Source organism: Molothrus aeneus, chromosome 1 (genome assembly GCF_037042795.1).
Source record: "Molothrus aeneus isolate 106 chromosome 1, BPBGC_Maene_1.0, whole genome shotgun sequence".
Lineage (NCBI taxonomy): Eukaryota > Metazoa > Chordata > Aves > Passeriformes > Icteridae > Molothrus > Molothrus aeneus.
This window is the reverse complement of record NC_089646.1, coordinates 128583644-128606770: the sequence shown is the minus strand read 5'-3', so window position 1 is coordinate 128606770 and position 23127 is coordinate 128583644. Positions and strand designations below refer to the sequence as shown.

General features: G+C 34.7%; 1 protein-coding gene across 20 annotated transcripts in view; it reads left to right on the top strand.

Annotated features, from left to right (window-relative positions):
- RIMS2 (regulating synaptic membrane exocytosis 2) overlaps positions 1–23127 on the top strand; it is a 444895-nt gene that overhangs the window by 44980 nt on the left and 376788 nt on the right. For 11 of the 20 annotated variants that reach the window (XM_066564614.1, XM_066564576.1, XM_066564535.1 and 8 more), the window contains exons 2-3: positions 16268–16300; positions 16706–16792. The exons of the other annotated variants lie outside the window; for them this stretch is intronic. In XM_066564614.1, coding sequence (XP_066420711.1) covers positions 16268–16300; positions 16706–16792 — 120 coding nt within the window. The remainder of the gene's footprint in view (positions 1–16267; positions 16301–16705; positions 16793–23127) is intronic. 20 annotated transcript variants of the gene reach the window in all.

Genomic DNA, 23127 nt, shown 5'->3' with positions numbered 1-23127 from the left:
TTAGTTAATATGACTGTTTTCGGAGAGATCACATTGTACCTACACAGGACCATTGCCTTTTTTTTTCAGCAATGGGAATGCGAAAAATTTCAGAAGTGGTTGCAGATATTGTATACTTTGTCTTATTCTAAAAGGTCAAGATCACGCTTCCTATTAATGTTTTTATTCAGATCAAGGTATCTATCTGAATAGACAGTGTAGGGGCATACAATATAAGTAAAAAAAGTTAGTATAGAAAGTAATCTTATCCCCTAAAGAGTTGCAGTTGAGCCAATTATTAAGGATTAGGAGCGGGCCTGATGTTAACAGGCCACAGCTGTAGCCAATCAGAAGAGTGTTATAAAAGAGTGGATTGGTTGCTGGAGGGGAACTGGAGTTGGTTGGCTGCTGTGAGGACAAGGAAGAGTTAGTGCCTAGAGGAGCTGCCTGCAAGAACCATCAAGGAGGTATGAAACTCTAGCAATATAGAACCATTGTAATAAAATGACAATAGAGCTCTTGCAATATAATGATAGCAAGACAGGGCTTTAGAAAGTAGGCTGAAGGAGTATTTTAATTGAGATGCTAAGATTGTCTCTGAAGTTGTGACTTTAAATTTATTTGTAAGTCACAAAGGATAAAATTACTTATTATTGTGGTCTTGTGGATTTTATTGTAAGCTGTTGTATGAGTTCAGAAAATGTGATGGAATCACTTTTCTGGGTATGTTCTTATATAAGATGAGAAAACAGCAAGAACAGAATACCCCTTTAGAAAAGTGGGGTGGTGTGAGTGGAAGAAGAGCCAAGGTTTAGCAGTGAATCAGTCTACTGAAATTCCAAGAAAGCCAGGGGAAAGAAATAAGCTAAGTTTTTGTAAATATCTAGAAGATAAGAAATAAATGAATAGCAGTCAATGTGGGTTTATCAAGAACAAATCATGCCAGAAAAATCTAATTTAATTCTGCAACATATATCAGCTTCTGTAGACAGAGAAGTGGTAATTGAGTATCTTTAGGAAGGCTTTCATATCTTATTGAAAAACACATTCCTAAGTAATCCAGGGCAGTGGCTACAGAGAAAACTAGTGTAGAATAGTAATATTTACCCATGAGTAACGAACCAGAAAGTTTTACTTCCTATACATGGATGATTTTCTGTCTAAACAAAGATTTACCAAATGAAACTTAGCTGAAGTTGTCAAGCACATCCGTTAATGTTAAGAATGATGGTATAGAGTGCACTTACAAGCACGTTAGAAAAGTTATAAATTAATTTTAGGAAATAGAGATATGGTCTAAAATTACTGAATGATATTCAAAAGAGATATTATTCAGTAAGTACTATGCTTACTTAATCATATGTTGAAATTCAAGTTAGCTACTGACTATGGATCTATTCCCAAGTTCAGTATCTAGGCTCTAAACTGCCTCTTATGCTGAAAATGAATGTTAATTGCACATGTGGTTATGGAAAGGATCCTTGCTATCATAAGTTGCATAAACATTACTATGTCCTACAAAACTGTCAGGCAATAATGAACACCAGTAAATGCACAGCTAGAATGAGTTTAGTTTTCAAAATTGCAGCTGAAAATAGCAGTGGGTAAGTTGACAGGTGAGATCTCTAGAAAACAGGCCATGAGGAGAGGCTAAACACTTTAGATAAGCTTTAGGACAGAAGACTTAGGGGAACTTCAAAATTTCCAAGAAATGAAAGGCTGCTGTTTTTCATGCCCTGAGTGGATGATGGGACAAAAAGTATTGAGCTTAACTTGCAGTTTGGGCGATTCAGAGAAGATAGAAAATAGAAGATCTAAGTTTTATTAGATATTCATCTATTTAATGTACTGTTTTCTCATTTGCTTCTCACACAACTTAGTGCATTGAACCTATGATTGGGGTAGAGAGTGACTAATGAAAATAACCATTCTGAAACATACTAATCTCATCCTTCTGTCATTAATTTCTGCAGTTTTGAAAATTGACTCCTTTTGCTGGTTTTGGGTAGGTTTTTCATCTAAGAAATATGTTTTCTTTAAACAAAAATGCATGCACCTCTTTACTCAGAAGAAAGGAGTATTTTTGTTAGTAAATGTCTATGTTGCTGTTTTGTAAGTTTTGAATTTGAGAATCACTTTTAAACTTGTTTTCTGTAGATTGCCTTTACTTCTCATTTATACTGCTAGTATAGGTATGAAAAAATACTGAATTTACAAAACTTAGTTTCATACTCCCAGCTGCAAATTGATACTGGTGTTGTAGCTCTGCAGAATTTGTGAACTTGTGAGTTCTTCAAGGATGTTTAGCATGTACTACATTTTAAATCATAGGACTATTATCTCAGCTGGTTTTGATGTCACTTTGTGTTTACTAAGTTTCATTTTTATTTGCTGTCCTCATGAATGGCAGTTCTATTAATGTTAAATGTACTCTAATTGCAAACAGACACGAATGAATATTTGCTATTCACTAGGAATGAGAACAATGAGTGTCTGCATTCCAATAAAGATTTAGGCGTTAAAAGATCATTCAAAGCTGCTATGCAGGATTCCCTTATTAAACATTTAGAACTTCTGTTCAGATAAGAGTTTGTATAACATATGTTTAGGAATAATGATGCTCACAAAATTACTATTTCTACAAGTAGCATTCTGTCAATGCCTCTAGAACAGGTGTAGTTTTGCTGAAGGAGGAATTTGAGATCTCAAGTTTATTTTTCTATCCCTGCCTTCCCCCTGCTACAAATGCCTTTAACCTATTATAGCCAGTCCCAAGTTTCTGGAATCCCAGATTGATCACTCTTATAAAGGAGTAATGAGCATTTCAGGTAAGATGTGTGTTGTTCTTCTATTATTTCTCTAGAGTCCCATATTGTTATTAGATTTCTAAAGTCCATACCTCTCTGGTGTATTCTCATGGCTGCAGATCTTCACAGCATGGACTCCTTCTTCCGCATGCTGTTCTCTCAAGTCAGGGCTCCTCCAAGGCTCTCCCTGACTGGCTATCCCGCCCCCTTTTATCCTGGTCATCTTCATCGGTTACAGCTGCAGCTCAATTAAGGACATCGCAGCTGCAGCCCATCGAGGGCAACCAGGACCTCTGGGGCAAAGCCTCTATACAGATATTCAAATACATTACATATCTTCTACTATAGATGTGTGTAAGGGAGAGCATTCTGAGTTCTTAATTCCTTAGTAAATTTATTCCCAGGAAATAGAAAACAAAGGGGGTAAACTTCAGATTCTACTTTATAATGTCATGCAAATGACATTGCATCCTTTCAGGAAATTCAGGTATTGAGTCAACACCAAAATGCTAAATTTTGAGAGAATACTGTGTTCTTAAGTAGTGTATGATGTTTAATTGTACACTTAAATTTCCGTAAGTTTTGGTGAGAAGGTTTAGAGGTTACCAGCACTTGAGTTTGTGTCTTGAAGATTGTTTGAAGTTTTTTTTGCAGCCTGACTAGGAAAGTTAATCTTATTAAAGAGATAGAAAAAAGTTCAGACAGAAAATGGTAAGATTGTTACAAATTCAGGGATACTAGATTCTGAAATCGAATACATGTTAAAAGTAATCACATGATCAATCTTTTTCATCATTCTGGGAGAGAATTTTGGCATTTATTGAAATGAATGTACTACTTTCAGGAACCACTGGGATATACTCTTTGAATCAGAATAAGAAGGAAATGTCTCAACAACTTGTGTTGACTTAAACTGTAATTTATGTATGACCTCAGAGGTTAGATAGTTTGCTCAGAGGAAGAGTTACAATAATTTCTGAGTAGTTGCCCTATGAAAGCCAATTAATGAAGTTTATTTAAACATGGAATTTACTAAATAGTAGTACCATTTTTATTTGTGATCTTGCATTTTTGGAATCCAGAGTTCTCTCCTGGAGCCTGTTTAGAGAATAGATATTTTGTTTTCACCGAGAAATGAGAAGTTACACAGATCAGATTACCATTTCATTCTTAATTCTATGATGCAGGCAGAAGTGAAATTTAAGGGCTTTTTCATTGTTTATTAAAGCAATTTTCTGAATAAACTTTAAAAGGACACTGAAGGAAATTAACACCCAAAGCAAAAATAAATTTATGTCACTGCAGCATTGGAATTTAGAACAGCTTGATACATCAACCTGCATTGTACTCTGGAATGTCAAACCCAGTGGACCCAAAACGTCAAGATTTTCATAGGCTGAGTAAATCCACAACTCCTTCAACTTGGAAATGTCTCTGATTCAGCCACTGACCACTACAGAGGATCATATGTGGCAGGACCTAATGTGAATTAATGGAGATTATTAATAATAGTTTAATGGTTAATATAGTTTTAGCTTTTAAAACTAAAACTTGGCATTGTCAGCCAAGACAAGATACTTTGATCAGAAGCCCTTACAGCTTAGATTGAAAGAAAATATTTTAATTAATTTTAATAGCAGGTCATTTAAATGCTTTTAAGCTTCTGCTTACATTATTTGTGACATAGAAATGATTTGAAAGAATTTTAATTCTGATAAAAAAATCAAAATTGTTAAAGATTAATTTTGCCAATGTGTTCTGTATGAGTTTTTTTTGTATGTGTTATTTCCTTTATTGAGTAGTTGTTTTCTGTTTAGAAGGCATTTGCTAAAGTAGTTCCTTTTTTAAAAAACAATATTCAGAGAATACCATCTGTCTTTTAAAACCTTAATAGTTGGATGTTTTAAGAGCAGAGAGAGTGGCATGTATGCAAAATTGTCAGTAGTTTCAAAACTGACTGTGCTCATGGGTTTGGATTATGTTCATCTCTGGAGCCCAAAGTTTGCTCATTGAAACAAATACAAGCCCCAGTTTAGTTGGCATCCATGATGTAGCTCTGGGAATGCTTTCTTGCTCACTGTAAATAAGTCTGTACAATATGAGAAAGAAAAATGTGCACAAAAATCATCAATTTAAATAAACTCCTCAAACTAGGGGAGCCTTACTCATGCAAAAAATACAAGACAAGGGCATAAAAAACAAAGCATCAGAAAAAAATTGAGGAAAATGGTGTTCCAAGTATCATCTAACTTTTGTTCACTTTAAAATAAAGGTGCAAATAGCAAGCAAGCCCCAGCAGAATACTGATAAAAAGAGAAATGTAGACAGAAATAGCAAACAATTCTGGAATATTTTCTTTCTTAGTGGAACATTGTTTCAGGCATATAAAACCAATGGAGAAGAGCATTTCCACTATTGTAAACTGTGTTGCTATAACTAGTCATGCAGACAGTTTATAATAATATTCTATTTATGATTCTAAACTTTCTAGTCATCAAATGAATCACCAGACAACATCTGTTTTTTAAAGAAAACCTCTCATGCTTTCTCTCAGTAGCATGTAAACTGGGCATTGTATTTACTTCTAGTATCTCATGTGGTCAGAGACATTACATCACAGATAAGATTATATCACAGTAATTTCCTGTGACCTCCAGATATGAACTATAAATTATATAGAGTATGTGAATAGAGAATTCAATGCTATCTGCAAGTATTCCCATTTATTTTTTTATTCAACTAAATATATTCTCAGGAAAAACCCCAGTATTTTATGTTTTAGTCTCACAAAAGAGGTCTTAATAATACTATAATAGCATCATAATATAATGATATCATAATACCACCATCAGCCTAATAATGTATAATAGCTTCTATATTATTATATAGAATATATAATAGAATAATGTAATAACATAGGCATGATTCCCTCATAAAATATTAAATAAAATATATTTAATAAAAGTCTTTTTAACTCTCAAGATATATGTGAAAAACACCACCAAATCAGAAAAAAAGGAATGATTTCTTGATAAATAGACTATTTGGAAGTATTGTCATTGAATTTGTATGCATTGTTGTATTTCTCACTTATTTTTTCTTTTCCTGGTTTTTCACTTCTTGTTTAAATCTTAGTATGTAATTTTTTTTTGGTAGCAAAAGTTATATTGTTTCTTTTTTGGTAGGGAACTTGAATTTTTCAAGCCATTTAGTAATCCAGCCTTACAGCTGAAGCACTTGTCCTGCCAACACCCTGTTTGTTTTGCAATAGTGATCCAGAGCTTCATTGTGATCAATAGTGATCCAGTGCAGGGGGGCTGCAGGACACAAGTCTGCTCCAAAAAGGGGCTCTTTATTAAGACTTACTTTGGAAGAGAAGAATGGGAACAAATTAATGATTTTTTTTTTTTATTTCTGTTCCAGTTGCGGCCTTTGCAATAACTCTTCTCTAGGATTGCCTGAACTATGGAAGAAATTTGAACCCATTTCACACAATTAAATGTCACAGTCTGAGAAATATAGCTTATTGTCTACTGTGTAGTTTTTAAGCTCTAGTGTATAAGATTTTCAGCTGGTGGATATCTCAGAGATATTATAGAATAGCTGTTTAACAGGCAAAATAACATATCAAGTCCAAAGTAATTACCAGAGCATTTAAAATTAATTACAGAGTTTAAAATTAATTGGTTTTAATTCACCTGCTAGCATCTGAGCCCAGGGTTGCATCTTTCACTAGCAGCTGGTGACAGAACAAGAATCTATAAAAGCACTTTCTGCAGGAGATGCTTGGAATGCCATCTACTGTTGAAAAAGTAAAAATCCAATCCAAAAGCAAATCAAAACCCTTAGGAGAAATTTCTATATTAATGGACACTTACAGTAGAATTCAACTCATGTTCTAAAAAGGTCCTAATGTGTTTGATTTCAATATCCTAGCTTTTGTATCAATTTTAAAATTAGGGCTTTCTGTTTTATTTTATGAATTCCTTGAGAATTTCAGTTAATTGCAAAACACTTTGAAGCATAAGTAAAACTTCAAGTCTCATCTTTCCAATACAGAAAGAACAAATATTGCATTAAGTAAGAAAAGTTGTGAAATAAATATCCCTTAAAAATCCTTTTGATTAAAATTCTAATTTAAAATATTTAAGCCTTTTTTGAGTGTTTTCCAAGAAAAACTGTTGTAGGACAAAACCTTATTTGGTGTTTGATTATCCGTTACAGAAGTTCACTCTGGTAAAACTGTTTGGAGATAATAATTTACTAAAATTTGAATAGTCTTGTACATGTGTATGCTACATTTGGATGTATTTATGCATGTGTTATTACTATAGTAGTGGGAAAGGTTTGCATTTTGGTCATGAAAAAGACTATAAAATTTACCTTGTTACAGTCATTCTTATTTCCAGGTATTGAATATGGCTCACTGTAATGCAGCTATTGTGGTACATTTCACACATCCTGTAGGCAAGAATGAAAAACATTTTTTTACTCTTTACACAAGATATGTGTAAAAAAATATGCATAATATGTTTTTCCTCTTTACACAAAATATGTGGCAGGCCTAAGTGCTATTCCAGCACTTCCTTGGAGAAACCTGACTTTTTGAAAATAGATGCATTCAAGTGACTGCTAGCTGTCAAAAATTAATCTTTCCTAGAGTTTAGGTTGTAGAGATATCTGTAACTTCAACATTTTTTCAATGCAAGTCTCGCCTCATAGCAAGGCTTGCTATGAGGTCCTCATAATTACAGAAAATTGCATCTAATAACAAATGCTATGTGATAATTGGACAACTTTGTCTCTATTCCTCCTTGGAAAATTAGAGGAAAGTCCAACATTTTTTTCAGATTTGATGCCTGCTGTCTCATAGTGATTTCTTTCATTCTCTGTAAGTCATCTGCCTGAAATATCTACCTATCTACAGGACTTAGGAGAGTAACATTTAATAAATTGGAGAAAAGAATTAAATCCAAATAAAACTATTTTCCTCCAATGAATTGAAATATGCACGTGCTTAAAGTTCAATCAGCTAAAACATCCTGACTGAAGGCAGTTGCTACTTATAGAGGCTGTGAGCAAGTGTCAGGCTCCCATGTGAGGTGTTTCTGCCTGTTTAAAATATGAGAACTGAGATCAGAGAGAAGTCAGGGCTTTTCAGATTGTATGAGGGAGACATTAGTGTGACCAAATATACAGCAGGACAGTGACTGTTGTCTCAAAGTTGAACTTTTGACAGAAATTGAAAGTTATTTGTAGGCATATTGCCCCTTTTTTTTTCTTATCTGAAAAGGCATCTACTGACAGAACAAACTGATTGCATTCAAGGAGGTATTTACTTATATCTCATGTCCTTCAAATGGACTTGGAAATTCATTATAGTGAAGAATGATGCAACATTAGATGCTCTTTAAATGAGCTGATAAAAACTGAACAGGTAAACTACTTTTAAAGAAATATCTACTATGGTTCAAGGATTCCTTAAACTTGTGTGTGTTTATCATCTGCTGCCCTTGACATCCTTCTTATGCATGAATTTGATCTTTGTTTTGTTCTTACTGCATTTCTAAAACAGGCTAATTTTTGGCTTTATGTATTGCAAGTTAGCTGGTCCAATCTTGCAGCTATTATATATGATGTTAGAGATGAACAGCTGACAGATATTGGTTGCTTTATCCAGATAAAAAAGCAAATCTAGTGGGACTACTAGTTCAAAAATATTAGTAATATGACAATCTGAAAAAAACTTCTGAAGTTTTAGGATTGAAAGATACAATTTCACCCAATATAATTCCTGTGTTAGGTTTGTTTATATTGTTTTCTGGTTGCTGCCCCTCTTTGACAACTTTGTGTGATCCATGACTTTCTATTATGTCTTAATTTATAATTTTGTTTTTCCAAGTTTTTGTACATGTCTCATTCCCTCAGCAGACACATGATACCTATGTGGGAAGCAGCTGGTCTGCTGCAACTGGGCAACAAATTATAATGCTGAGGGCTTTCAAAATCTTAGAATTCCCACTTAATCTGTGATAACTAAAATAATTTTTCCCTATATTTAGTAAGGAAAAAGCTGCAGTAGTTAATTTTAAACTGTGTGGTAGGTTTGGACAAACCCATAGACCTTTTAATATCACCTCCCTGGTATAAGCCTCCTGCTTGCAATTTTGTATAACCTTCAAAAGAGAGCATTGATTGGTGAATGAATTATTGGGACTATATGTAACATCTGCATATGTTATATACAGTATGTGTATATACTATATATACATAGTGTATGTCTAACTGTATAGAACATAATGGCTACTGTTCATTGTAGTACTTATTTAATAGTACAGTTTTAATTTAATATTACTAAAATAACTTTCTCATGTGCTGATTGGTGAGTTTGACTTTGATTTTTATCCTTTTACTCTGAACACCATAACAAATAGCAGGGAAGAAGTCTGGCTGAGTTAGGATGTGTGAGAGCCAAGGGAGCTTTCATTTGTAGAACAAAGTGTCTCCTTCTCCCATCCCAGAAATGAATGGTAGGAAACATTTCTGCCCTGAGGAGTTCTTATCCTAAGATAAGCAGAATCCAATTTGTTTTGCTGATTCTGAAATACTCAAAACATACTGTCATTTCTTCAGTTTTAGAGTTAAAAGCACAGGGCTGTTGAGCACTGGTTTTGGTCACAGTGAGCCACATTTTAGTAGATATTTTATAAAAATTTAGTTTATAAATTTAGTTTGGACTTCAAGGAATGTTTAACCTTTTAAGCTTGGATTTAGTTAGGTTTTAAATTTTTTTCTGTGTGCCAGAAAAAATATTGTTTCTAGCCCAAGTACCCAACTTCTCCACCTGCCTGTTCACTTATATCAAATATCCAATTACCACTCCTCTACTGATTGTGGAAGTGCTTTTTTGGAAACCACTGGTATGTTTGTTACAAACATTACAAAGTTACAGTAAAATCACCTGCATATATATTAAGGAAAATATTCCTCAAGACATTACTTTCTTGTCCAAAATATGGTCCTTCTCAATTCAACTCTTGATACTCTCTAAATTAATAAAACACTTGGAACAGTAATATAAATTAAAGACTTGAAGTTTGATCAAAATAGTTAAACTGGATGTTATTATGTGTAGGTTTTTATATATAATCATAATCAATGCAAAGAATCAATTCATTAATGTATATTACAGTTATGTAATTGGCATGGATTTATATTTCACCTCCTTTCTTGGAGTTAAACATACTTACGTAATTTAATGTAATTAATCTGTAGAAATGCCTTCTCAAGAAAATGGCTGGTTATATTTGAATATATGTCTGTGTTAACTCCCCTGTTCTGTCAAGGGTGGATGCAGGAAGTTATATACTGTGCTTGTGTCGTGTCTTGACTTCCAATGTGTGAGTGTAGTCACTGCAACTAACCCTTTTTTTTTGTTCATTTGGTGCAGGGCATTTAATTGAAATACTGTTATGAAGATTTAGGGGAAAAAAACAAAAAAGGAAAGAGTCCACAGCAGGCAATCTAGGAAAATGGATTAATGGACCTTGCATTCTATGACAGGGTGGTGGAAACCTCCAAATGTTGCTGGAGCTGATGATCTCTCCCATTCAGCAAAATTAAAATGAGGGAATAGGTATCTTCACAGTGGTTTGGATATAGTTATGCATGGAATGCAATTTTTTTGACAGAAATAATGGAAGGCACAGGGAAGCAAGAGAGAAGGGAGGTTAGAATTTTATCATTCTTTCTTTAAATCTATATTATTTTCAGTGCCATTTTCAAGGGTATAAGTTCCAGGGGAGGAAGTTTCTCTAAATTAAGAAATATTGCTAATGGTAAATACTTTTAGAGATTATGTTCATATGCTGTGACAATGGGAATATATAAATTCCAGGTAAAGCTAGTTACATACCTTCATTAAAATTTTTTCACAAGTTCTGCATTGAAAAGACATTTGCTAACTATGAAGTGATTCTGGAATAGTTCAAATCTGCTTAAAATTGTGGAGAGTTATTGAAGAGAGAGAGAGAACACTTCAAAGATGTTGGTGCCTTGACTCTTGAGAAAGCTGCATCTCTGTGCTCTCCTCTGGGTTAGTGGGGTCCAGAATGCAAATAAGTTAAAATACTAATCCTGAGAATAGTATCCAGTTTAATTCACCTTATAATACAGTTAGTTATGAACTAGTTAGCATTCATGCTGCTGTTTTTATTTGAAAAATAGCAGCTTTGCACATTTTTATTGCATATAATATAATCTGGGTTTGAGGTGAAATTATTTGCTGCTGTCTTCTCTCAACTATTTCTATTTCTTTATTGTGAACAAAGCTGGAGGTCAATGTCAGTATGGTATCTGCAGAGGAAGCAAAATGTGACAATTCTTTTTATAGATCTGAGACTGTCCCTCATCCTTCCTGTATGATTTGCTTTAGGAAAACCAGATAGTTTGGAGCATTAATATTTAATCTCATGTTGATTCTTAATCAAGTTTAGTGTAACATGCACTGCTCATTGAGACTACTGCACATATATCCTGCTTTGTCATTAGGGTCTACATTCTCTAAACTTAAACATTTCATACAAGTCTCCAACTCTCTGGATTTCCTAGGCAATATATTTGATAAAAATAACTACTCTAGAAGCATCAATAGCTTTATTAAATTGATACTTGCAACATTACAGCATTAACAGTAATCATAAAATATATTTAGATTTTTTTTTTTCATGGGTGAGTTCCAAGCAAAAGATTGACTTGCTTTTCCAATCTTCTCAATTTCAACAAAAGGGCTAGAAAAAACTTCAATCCTGGTCTATACTAGTCCATGGAGTTGGTTAGGAAGTATGGAAAACATAGACTATTATTGAGAAAAAGATTGAAATTACTGACCTATATATTTTTAAATGACAGTGATATAGAATGTTATATGCTATACACTCAACTAATTGTTTCTAGGAGACATTAGGTACACACAGTTTACTCCTGAACATTTGATCTCCTTGTACTTGTAGGTCCATGGATGGCAAGTGTGAATCTTGTGAGTATTACTGGGTTGGAGGTAGATGTTATGATGTTTATCCCTGCCAAGGATGGCTGATTCTAAAATACAGATTCCCCAAACATCACTTGAGAAGAACTAATACAAATATCTAGGAGGTATAGAGTCTATTTTAAGGGTTATTTTCATAGATTGAGGCACTTGAGTTCTTCCCCTATGTTTTTGTGGCTAGGCATCCAAGTATGTGAAAATAGAGATGAGCTCTGGTAACAGAGTGCTTTTTAGTTTTCCTGTCTCCAAAGCACCTTGTGGAAAAAACATTTTATGGTTTTGACATAGTAGATTTTAGAAAGAAGCTTTTACTGGTGGCAGTAGATTGAAAAATAGAAAAGTATTAGGAGATTAAAGGGATAATAATTTTTATATTGATTTTATTACTTAGTTTCCTGCTTCCATTTTTCTTGTTCTCTTCCCTCTTCTTTCTGTTCTGTTCTCATATTCATTCCTTGTGCCAGTGGGAATAGCCTTAATCTTTGAGGAAATTTTTAGTACACAGAGAGGATCTAACATCAAAAACTGTTCACAGTAACTTGAGATTTAGCTTAATGATTCCAGCTACTGGAAAAGATCAAAGAGGTCTGGCACTTGGACTGTGTAGGCTTGCAGAGGAACACAAGAGTAATGGTGCTGTGTCGGTTTCAAAGGGCAGAGGTTCCCCTAACAAAGTGCTAGGTGTAAAAATTCTTTATTGTTGGCAAGTAGAAAAATGCTGGCTTGTTTTCAAGTGGAGTAGTGTATGGAGTTGTGATCTTTCAAAAAAAAAAGTAGTGACAAAATGTTCAAACTCCTCTAATAGGTGGTAAAATACTTAGTATTCTGCACTGTTAGAATACATTGTCTCAGTTACTGTAGATCAGACACATTATCTGCAGCCTCTTGGTGTTTTTAGAGCAGAATTTGTTTCTAGTGAATAATGAGAACTGGCACTGTTCTTGATAGGGTTTTGAGTGGATAGAGCTGAAAAGACATAGGAAGGTTAAATGAAGACAGGTAGCCTGGAAGGAGCAGAATGTAGTTATACTGCTTGGGGTATTTCAGTTGGTCTGTTGAGAAAAGTGAAGTTTGGGGGTTTGCTGACCTGGCAAGGCACTTTTAAGCAATTGTTTGTTGCTCCTTTTTGAAAGGAGGGTAGAAACAATGCATAAATATGGAAGTATGCAATCCAGTGAAACACAAACCAGCTCTTGTAACCAAATGAAATACAACTGTATGTGTACATGTAGGCAGGGTTCAAGTTATCTGGAGTCTCTTTCGTCCTTTTCTGTCTAGAAAAAGATATTTAAACCACAGCAATGCTAAAAATACATTCAGTGCATTTCATCTAATATATAATTATTTCTATCAGTTGCTACAACTTGTAATTTCATCTGAATGAAGTCTTTTGAAAAAAAAGAAGAAGAAATTAGTCAGTGGTTTTTGTATTTAGATCCAGAATCTGTATCCATTCTCTGACCTTGAAAGATAAATACCTGGCTGTACATCTGAAGGCTTCAGGCCTGTTGATCCACAAGGTTAATATTAATTTAAAATCATATGGTAAAATCTATTAATTCAATAGATTTCTTAATTTCTTTTCAAATTGTAGTTTGTCTTCTATGCTTGTTATAAAGTCAAGGAAGATAATTTCCTGATCTGGGGACTGAAGGATGTATGGAAAGTGCTGGAGGAATGCGTCACTGTTATATAATAATGGAAGCTCTTGTCCTCACATAACTGCAGTGTTGGAAAGTGGATAGTGAGTGAGACAGAATTATAGGAGGCAAAAATATTAATTTGTAAGGAAGATATTTTGAATTCTAGGGTCATATCATATCCTGACTTAGAACACAGTGTTTCTATAAAATGCTGAGAAATTAATTTTAAATGCAGGTTTTCAACGTGTCTGATAATGGACAATGTGTTTTATTTGATGGTGGAAAACTAAAAATTGATTGTAGGATTTTCAAAAATACCAAGGGTTTCCAGCTGCAATTGAAGCCACCATATATATACTATAATGTAAATATGCTAGATCTTGTTGAAAAAAGTGTACCAAAGATTTCAAACTACACACTTAGGATCTTACACTAATTTGATCTCAGTTCCACACGTGAAAAATGATTGACCATGGTCACTATCCGAAGAAAATATATTGGTTGTAATCTGATTATGTGAAGGGCTTGGATTTCCTTTGTTTAGTCCTATAGAACAATTCACAATGAAGTAATGAAAGAGTTGAGTACAAAGGTTTGGAAAAAATGCGTGGAAAGGAATGTATAGACTAGTGATATATCAGTTTTCAATGCCCAGTTGTCACGGAGGTCACATTTTAGTGTCTAGTTCTGCATAAGCAACTTAGCTATTCCGAATCATTATCTAGGAGTTTTCTCCTCACAGCTGACCGCAGAGCCTCAAGGCTCATAATGTTGGGCATCTAAATTAAATGTCCTGAGCTACCTAGTGAGCAAAGTATGGACATGCTTTGATTTCCTATCCCTCCCATTTCTCCTGCTTTGAACTTTCTACATTGAAAAACAAGTGTGGATTATCTTGATTAAAGATAATATGATGCATGGTAGAGTGGAATTGCAATGGCATGTGACATTTTTGTTTTTACTTTTTTTCTTTTTTGTTTAATATACCTGCTTGATTTTGTGGGCTTTGTTTGTTTATTTATTTATTTTGGTTTTTGTACTGGAATGTTACTTTTAGTATACATTTCTAAAGTGCTGAAGAGGCAAAACTGCATTAGAAGACATTTTACCGTGTGTTGCATATTCAGTTTTCCCTTTCACTACTCAGTTTTGGAAAGACATTAGTGTTTCTAATCATCCACTTATTTAAATCTTATTTAGCCACTGAATCCTGTTTATGAAGTTATTTCCTGTGATATCATATGGTGGACAAGATATGGAGGTATTTTGGTGAGCTTTATTTTTCTGTGCAACACCAAGCCTCCACTTAAAATTATGAGCCTGTGCTTCCTGTTTAGTTAGGTGAGAGTATTCTCTATAGAGACATTCAGAATATCTATACAGGAACCTTTTTGGGTTTTTGAGCATATAGGGAAAGTAGATCCTAACCTGATATTTAAGACCAATACCTGCAATTAGAGGATGTAAGTATTCCTGTGGGTAAATGTCTCTATTTTTGGGTTTTTGTCATGGTTTAACCCCAGTCAGTAAACAAGGCCCAGTCAGCTGCTCACTCATTCCCTCACCAGTAGGATCAGGGAGAGAATCAAAAGGGTAAAAGAGAGAAAACATGTGGGTTGACATAAAGACAGCTTAATAGGGAAAGTAGAAGCTAGTCACACAAGCAAAGCTAAACAAGGAATTAATTCAGTGTTTCCCATAGGCAGAGAGGTGTTCAGCCATCTCCAGGAGAGCAGGGCCCCATCAGGTGTAACAGTTACCTGGGAAGGTGAACTCCATCACTCCACACTTCCCCTCTTCCTGCTTCTCCCAACTTTACTTACTGAGCATGATGCCACATGGTCTGGAATATCCTTTTGGTCAGTTTGGGTCACCTGTCCTGGCTGTGTCTCCTCCCAACTTCCCATGCACCCCCAACTTCCTCCCCAGAGTGGCAGTAGGAAAAGCAGAAAAGGCCTTGGCTCTGTGTAAGCCTGCTCAGCAATAGCAAAAACATCTCTATATTATCAACCCTGTGTTCAGCACAAAGTCAAACCACAGACCCATACAGCCACTATGAAGAAAATTAACTCTACCCCAGCTGAAACCAGCACAGGTTTGGTATAGAACATCAGCTTGCTCATTTAAGTTAAAGCGTGTATTTTAGTTGGAATATTTTGCTTAAGATGGTGGACAACTACTAATCAGTACAAAACAGACCTACTGTATGTATTATCCAGTTATTTCTTTAAGCAAGTCCTAGTAAAGTTCACTGAGTAAAATTCTTGCTTTCCTTCCTTAGTTTTTAGCTATGTTGTCTTCAGGTTCTGACATCACTGTAGTTTAATAAATATAATGCAGATTTTCTTTTAATCTATTGCATTTTAAATAGCATATTAGATGTTATAGATTTGCCTTGAACTATGACAGGCAGTTTGGTTGCAAATAAAAAAGAAATAGATTGTAGTTCACATAATCAAAGCACCTTCCTTTGTATTTATTGCTGAAAGTATTGCTGGAAATGTTTTAATATGGTATTATGTGCAAAAAATTGGAAGTCAGGTAACATGACTGATTTAATTTTTAGTTACATATTAAAATTTTCTATTCTTGGCACTCCCCATTTTTAAAAATAAATGGAAATAAAAACAAATCCATAGTACAACTTAATATAAACATGCAACGAATATTAAAGCAAATCCTTTTAATTCAAAATAGGAACTTTTCCCTTCCCATTTGATACAGATGTTAGTATTCAGCGTAGTTGTTTTGAACATGTTGCACTCAGTTGTGCAAACTTATCTTTTTAGGGTCAAAGAAGAGCAAAAACCACAGCCGACACAGTAAGTAAAGTATCTTCAAGATGCACTAGGCTTGACTTTTCTACCTTTGCCATGTTCTGCTCTCTGCACCTTTGATGGTATTAGCTTTCACTGATACCTGATAGGCTGCAGGTAGTTTGTCATCTGCTTCCTGACTGGCTTGTAAGAGAGCTGCCTGTAGCTTCTTACTCCATCCACATGTTAGCTGGATGTAGGTTCTTGCTGCCTGCTTGTGAACTGGTGAATTGTAGAACTTTACTTCCCTTACACCCTTAGTGGCTGACTTAGTTCTTTAGTTCTGCAGCTCACATTCCCATTGGCTCTAGCTTTTCTGCCTGTCTATTTCTACTAATGTTGGATAAGAAAACATTTCAACTAGTGTGGTTTTGTTGGTTATTCAGTCACATTATTTGCTTGTTTAAACAGGTGGTTTCCCTTTAGTGGGATCACTGAGCTGGTAAATAACGTTCTTCAACCACAGCAAAAACAGCAAAATGAAAAGGAGCCCCAGACGTAAGTAAGCTGCTCTCTGTAGATTAAGTAACATCTGTATAGCATTAGAACATGATGGAGGGTATGTTTAAAATAATTTCCCCTTTAGAACATGCAGGTGAGGGCATTTTACAAACTGAGCACAACTTGCTTTCCAGCCATTCATTTGCAAAGCGAAAACTGAAAATCAGGTCTTACTCTCCTTATCAGCAACTTAAGTGATTGCATTAGAGTACAATTTAAGGAGTTACTGCTGCTGTGGTTTTTTTTTTGTCTTTTTTTTTGTCTGTCCTTTGGCAAATGTCCCTTATAATGAAACTTCTGGACAAGTGATGTGTTTTCTGTGCATGAGGAGCTGGAATGATAAGACATGTAGCATTATTTATAGCATGTCTATGCATATGTGTGGTCTGAGTCATGCATAGAATGCTATATGAATCTACATAATATATCAGAAGAGCTTTCTAAGTAGCAGGAACATATCATGTCATTTTTTTCATGCTTTTAGCATATCTGTCATGTTTCAGAACTTCAACAGATATAAGGTGAAATCTTTGGTCAATCAAAGCAGAGGAAATTTTGACTTTGATGGAGCCAGTATTTCATCTGTGATCCTTTTATATGATTTTTTTTTTTTTTTGCTATCTGAAAATCTTAAGTTTTAACAGAAACTGGCAAAGCTGGGACATTGTGCCTTAGAGTAGAACTTAAAGCATGGAGAGGAAAATATTCCTTTCATAAAGAGAAACTAAAAATATTTATTATAAATTTTCAAATTGCTAAAATGTATTTTGGATGTTATTTGAGCTTTAAACAGTTAAGTTGCTCTCTCTTCTTTCTTCTAGAGGTTTATACATTGTAAATTCATGTGACAAAAGAAATGTTTACTTTTGAACTCATGCATAACTGGTTTAAAGCATGCATATAACTTGCTAATTACTTTCTAAGCAGAATCAATTTTTGTTTTTTTTAATATATGTATTTAAATGGATCTTCTTACTTGTGGGTCATGAAAGCTGTGATGTTTTCTGAGAATACATAGTGAAAACATTTCACAAATTAAAATGGAAAAATAGGATATAAAATTGATATTCTGTAAAGCAGTGTATTATTCTGAGCTCTCTTTCTGATATTCTCACTTAGCTGCTTATAAAATTGTGTACATATTAAGAGTTGTTTTTTTGGTTACTATTAGATACTGGCAATATTACACTTTTTATACAATACTTTGTATTCCCCGTTTCCTTAACAGTTCTTCTGCTCACTAGTGTTGTAAATATGAAGCATATGGCTTTCAAGAAACTTAAAATACTATATGGGCAGTGTAAACGATGAGTTATAGTTAACAAAAAATATTAATAAATGGTTACTGTTAGAATGGAAGGATCTTTTTGAATCTCTTTGGGACCTCTTTGGGAACCAGTCTTGTTCAGTGTTTTTATTATATAACTAAGAAATGAATTAATTGGTATACTAACTGAATTTTTAGATACCCTTCTCCCATTCTTGTGTTAACAACTCATGGCATGATTATATTAAAAATTATCCTGAAAACCCCAAACAATGGTTATGATGTTATGACGCTATTCAAAAGGAAAAATGCCAAGGGATGTTCCGTAGGGGTAGTTTATGTGGTTGACATAGGACAAAGAAAAATTGTGTAGGGAAATGATTTTTGGCAGAGAATCAGGGAGCCCTAATAGTATGTAAGTTGAGCAGTAGCCAGTATCCTGAAAGAGATTAATGTCATACAGGAATGTACAGACACTGGCCAGGAAGCACTGTGAAGAAGTTTTCCCACTGCAAGGCTTTGGTATGGTCTCATCTGGAATAGCATACCCTTCAAAAATTATGTGGAGCAGTTGTAATTCAGTGGAGAGTAATAGGAATGAATAATTAGGTGTCTAAAAACCATGGTATGTGTTAGGAAAGAATCAAACACATGAGTTAATTTAGCCTCCTAAAAGAAAATCCCAGGGAATGAAGGAGATGGATAAGTGAAAGGAAATTATCACTTTTCCATGTTCATATCATGGTGAAACTGAAAGGAGTAAACTTAGATTGCATTAGGGAGGACTGAACTTGGTAGGGAGAATTTTTTAATGGAAAGAAAACTTAAAATGTTTGCATACTTTGTTTAGGGCTTGTTTGGAAGCTGTGAAAATCCGAAGGAGCAGGTTTGGCAAATACTTGTTAGAAGAGACACAAGTGTAGCTGGTCATGTGCTGGAACAAGAGAATGGACTAAATGACTTTTAAAAGTGTCTTCCAGGATTTGTTTTTGTGATTATTGTAAATATTCAGGGAGAAAATTGAACAGAAATACTAATGGCACAGCTTTTAAATTTTATTTATTTTTCTGACATTAGTGGCTTGCAAAAAAGTGTTGTGCCAGGGAGCACTGTGGGACACTGGGAAGGAGAATAAATGTCTGTAGAAACTTTTACTGCTATTCATACATATTAGGGTATTTTCCACTTGAAATTGCTGTCAGAATCTGAGTCTAATTTTGAGATATACTGAATTGTCCACATTTGCTGATGAAAAAGCTTATTTACAGTGAATCTGGGGAGGACAAAATGTGGTGAGTACTAGCAGAATAGGAGTAAGTGGTGTCTAAAAACAAGGTATCATGTTACAGATTTCACTTTTGCTCTGGAAAAGGTATTTTTGTAGAACCATTGACCATGTGTGCCTATGGGCAGAGCTAGGATTAGTCTGATGCTCTTGGACATGAGTTCTGTACCACAAAATCACAGAATGGTTGAGGTTGGAAGAGACTTCTGGAGGTCATCTTGCCCAACATTTCTTTTCACGCTGTCACCTCGGGGCACTGTTTAAAACTATGTGTAGCTGGATTTTGATTATATCGAGGGATGCAGACTCTAGAAAATCTCTGGGTAAGTAAGTTATTGAACAGGAATGGACTCAAAAATGACCCCTGGGATAAACCTCTAGGAACTGGCCTCCAACTAGACTTCGTGCCACTGATCTCCCTGCTCTGGGCCCAGCCATTCAGCCAGGTCCCAGTCTACTTCAGAGTCTGCTCACCCAGTCTGTACTTCATCAGCTTCTCTATGAGGATGTTATGGGAGACAATGGGAAAAGCTATATTTGAGACAAGATGGACAATAGTCACTGCTCTCCCCTCATTGCAGTCATTTCATTGTAGAGGGTCATTACATTGGTTGAGTATGACTTCCCTTGGTTAATGCCTACTGACTCCTGATCACTGCTTTGTAGTTCATGTTCCTAGAAATAGTTCCCAGGATTAGTTGTATCATCACCTTCCCAGGAATTGAGATGAGTCTGACCAGTCTGTGGCTCTGTAGATCCTTATGCTTCTTCAAGATGGCAGTGACATTTTCCTTTCCACAGATGTTAGGCACCTCTCCCAGTTTCTGTGATCTTCTGATACCGAGAGTAGTCTTGCATATATTGCCTTGATGAAGAATACTTCTATCTCCAGCATGTGTGTACTTCATCATGAGTTTTATCAGCAGTGTTTGAGATATTTCCCTATTTTAATCCTTAAAGAGTAGAAATTCTTAGTTGCCCTCTGAAGCAACTGTTTTGATGCTTAACAATCAGTCTGCCAATTTTTATTTCTTCAGATTTATAGGGTATAGATTTTGTAGAAGGTGTATTCAGGTTGTTCCTCATTACAATGTGGTGGTCTTGTGCCTAAGGGTTGGACTTGGGATTTATTTCTTTCCTCTGAATGAGTCTTGGAATGTTATGTAATGGTGTTAATCTCCAGTCACAATAAAGGAATTCCAGTGCTAGAAGGCACTGAAGATTCCACTATTGTAATATTGTATATTGGCAGTATTCAGCAATGAATACCTGAGAACACACATAAAGAGAAGGGTGTGCATAGAATGGTTGTGATACAGGTATTTAGTGACTTTCTGAGGCAGTGGCTGCATGCATGCTGCTGGATTTACTCCCTGGCAATAAGGAATCTGTTTGCCACTGTTAATTGCAGTCCCATTTTACACCTACTTGTATTCCTGGTTTCAGAATTTGGTGAAACTGAATTCTTCAACTTAATTATCTGCATGGAGAAATTGTCACCTTTTTATTTTAAAGCTGCTTCCTGATATTTTCAATGGGAAATTCTGGTGTTGTGTTACATAATTTATCTATAACATGGGCAACCTTTCCACATTTCTATTATGTTCCACGCAGTCTATTATATTTCATAGTAATACCTTTAAGCTGGAGTTAAAGTTTTTCCTTCTATGATAGGAACTGCTTATGGTCATCATTGTTGTCTTATCTCCTTTTAAAAGCCTAATTAGATCTTTTTAGTTAACAGTGATCAGTGTCACAGCATTCAAGATAGCAAACCCACATCAACCATTATTTAATGCAATTTACACTATATATATGCACTCAGTGGGTTTATTTGCAGTCAGTGCAGTTCCTGTTCAGGCTGCTTTTTTACAGAACCTGTTAAAAACACTCTACTTGAAAAAATAATTTCAGAAAAGAGAAAAATAGGTCTCTGCAGCCAATAGTTGTGACATTGGAGTCATGAGAAGTCTCACATTCTGCTGTGTTTTCTTGGGCAGTAAGATAGAAAGAAAACAGAGTAAATGAGTTAAAATTATAATTTGCAATATATATAAAAAAAGAATACAGGGAGATTGTAGCTTCTGTAAATGAAAATAGAAATCCACAAAATACCTCTTAACTATGAAATGGGTTTTGTCTCCTTAATGTAGTAAATATGAGGTAACAAAAGAACTTCTGTTGCTTTGGTCATTCTGATGTCATTTTGATGGCTTGTTACATTTCTTACTGAGACTATTAAATTTACCATTTGCAACATGACATGGTAGTTTCCTGATTGTATGGTTGTCCTGGACCTTTTTCTCAAAATATTTAATACAAGAAAAACTTTTCTATGTTGGTTGGATTGTTCACAATGTTTATGAGGTTAGGATACCCTTTCAGTGAAGAAATGGCTTGTTAAGCATTGGTAGAAGCTGCCTAGGGAAGAGATGGATTCACCATCCCTGGAAGTGTTCAAGGAATGACTGGATGTGGCACTTGGTGCAGTGGTTTATTTAGCACGGTGGTGTTCAGCCAAAGGTTGGACTCAATACTGGAGGTCTTCTCCGATCTTAATGATTCTATGAATATAGTAGAACTAAGTTTTTTCAGCAGACATGCTGACAAACATGTATAAAACATTATATAATGAATAAATTTTTGGAACAGGTAAATATAGTAATCATAAGAAATATATTTCTTATTGTACTCCAATTGATCTATTTAAATCCTAAAACATACATGGATTTGTAATTCAGTAGAACCACAGAATATGGTTAATTAAAAAGGAATAGATGCTGCATTAAAAAAATTAATAAAGTTTATTTATAAACTTTATTAAGGAATTTTAAAAAGATCAGGGAAAATGTAAGAAACCTATTGTCTGTTTGTGAAAGATAGAGCTAAACTTAAACCAAAAACCAAGTAGTATGATATAATGAAGAATTCCTTGAGGATATGGGGTTATGAAAACAGACTTGTATATAGAAAGAAGAATACAACCAGAAGTACTTACCTGGCCAGCAGTTGGCATTAGGGGCAAGGAAAAGGTGAAAGAAGTCCCCCAAAATGACATAATCTGTATTTATATACTTTACTCAAATAATAAACTGGACAAAAGAATAATAAAGGAAAATGCCCGCTTATAAATAAGGTAGGGCTGAATTGGAGCTATATCTGACCTATTTTGTGTACTAAAATCTCTAGATGTTTTGTGTTATATAACAGAAGTAGTAAAACATATTTTATGATTGAAGGAGGGAGTGTTTCCATATGTATATGCATAAAGGTGTAAGGTGATGATTTCTAGACAACATATTAACATAGAACTGCTCCTAAAACCTTTGTGGGAAATATTTTCACTCTTATTTTTGCAATTTCTCAGGGTTTGTGAATGTCACAGGCTGTGGCACTACTAATATGCTGACAACATCCTGATTTGAACTGCTTTCAAAAATAAATAGACAGTACCCCTAGAGGGATGACAGGTTGTCTGAATGAGATAAGCAAATAGATTTAGAAAATGCTGGCTTAAGCTTAACTTAAACAAGACAGAAGTGATACTCTTATAAGAGGAAACCATGTTAAGCCTGCAGCTGAATCAGTGAACTCAGTTTCAAATGCAACATTTAGGACAGAGGCAAAAGGTGTTCTTGCAGGACATAGAGGCTCTATATACTCATTTTGGCATTAACTGTAACCCTAATGAATGCTTTAATTTTTATTTTCCAAAGAAGAATCATGCATCTTATTCTGTGAAGAATTGATGCTAAAAATCATGCATCAATTTATATGATT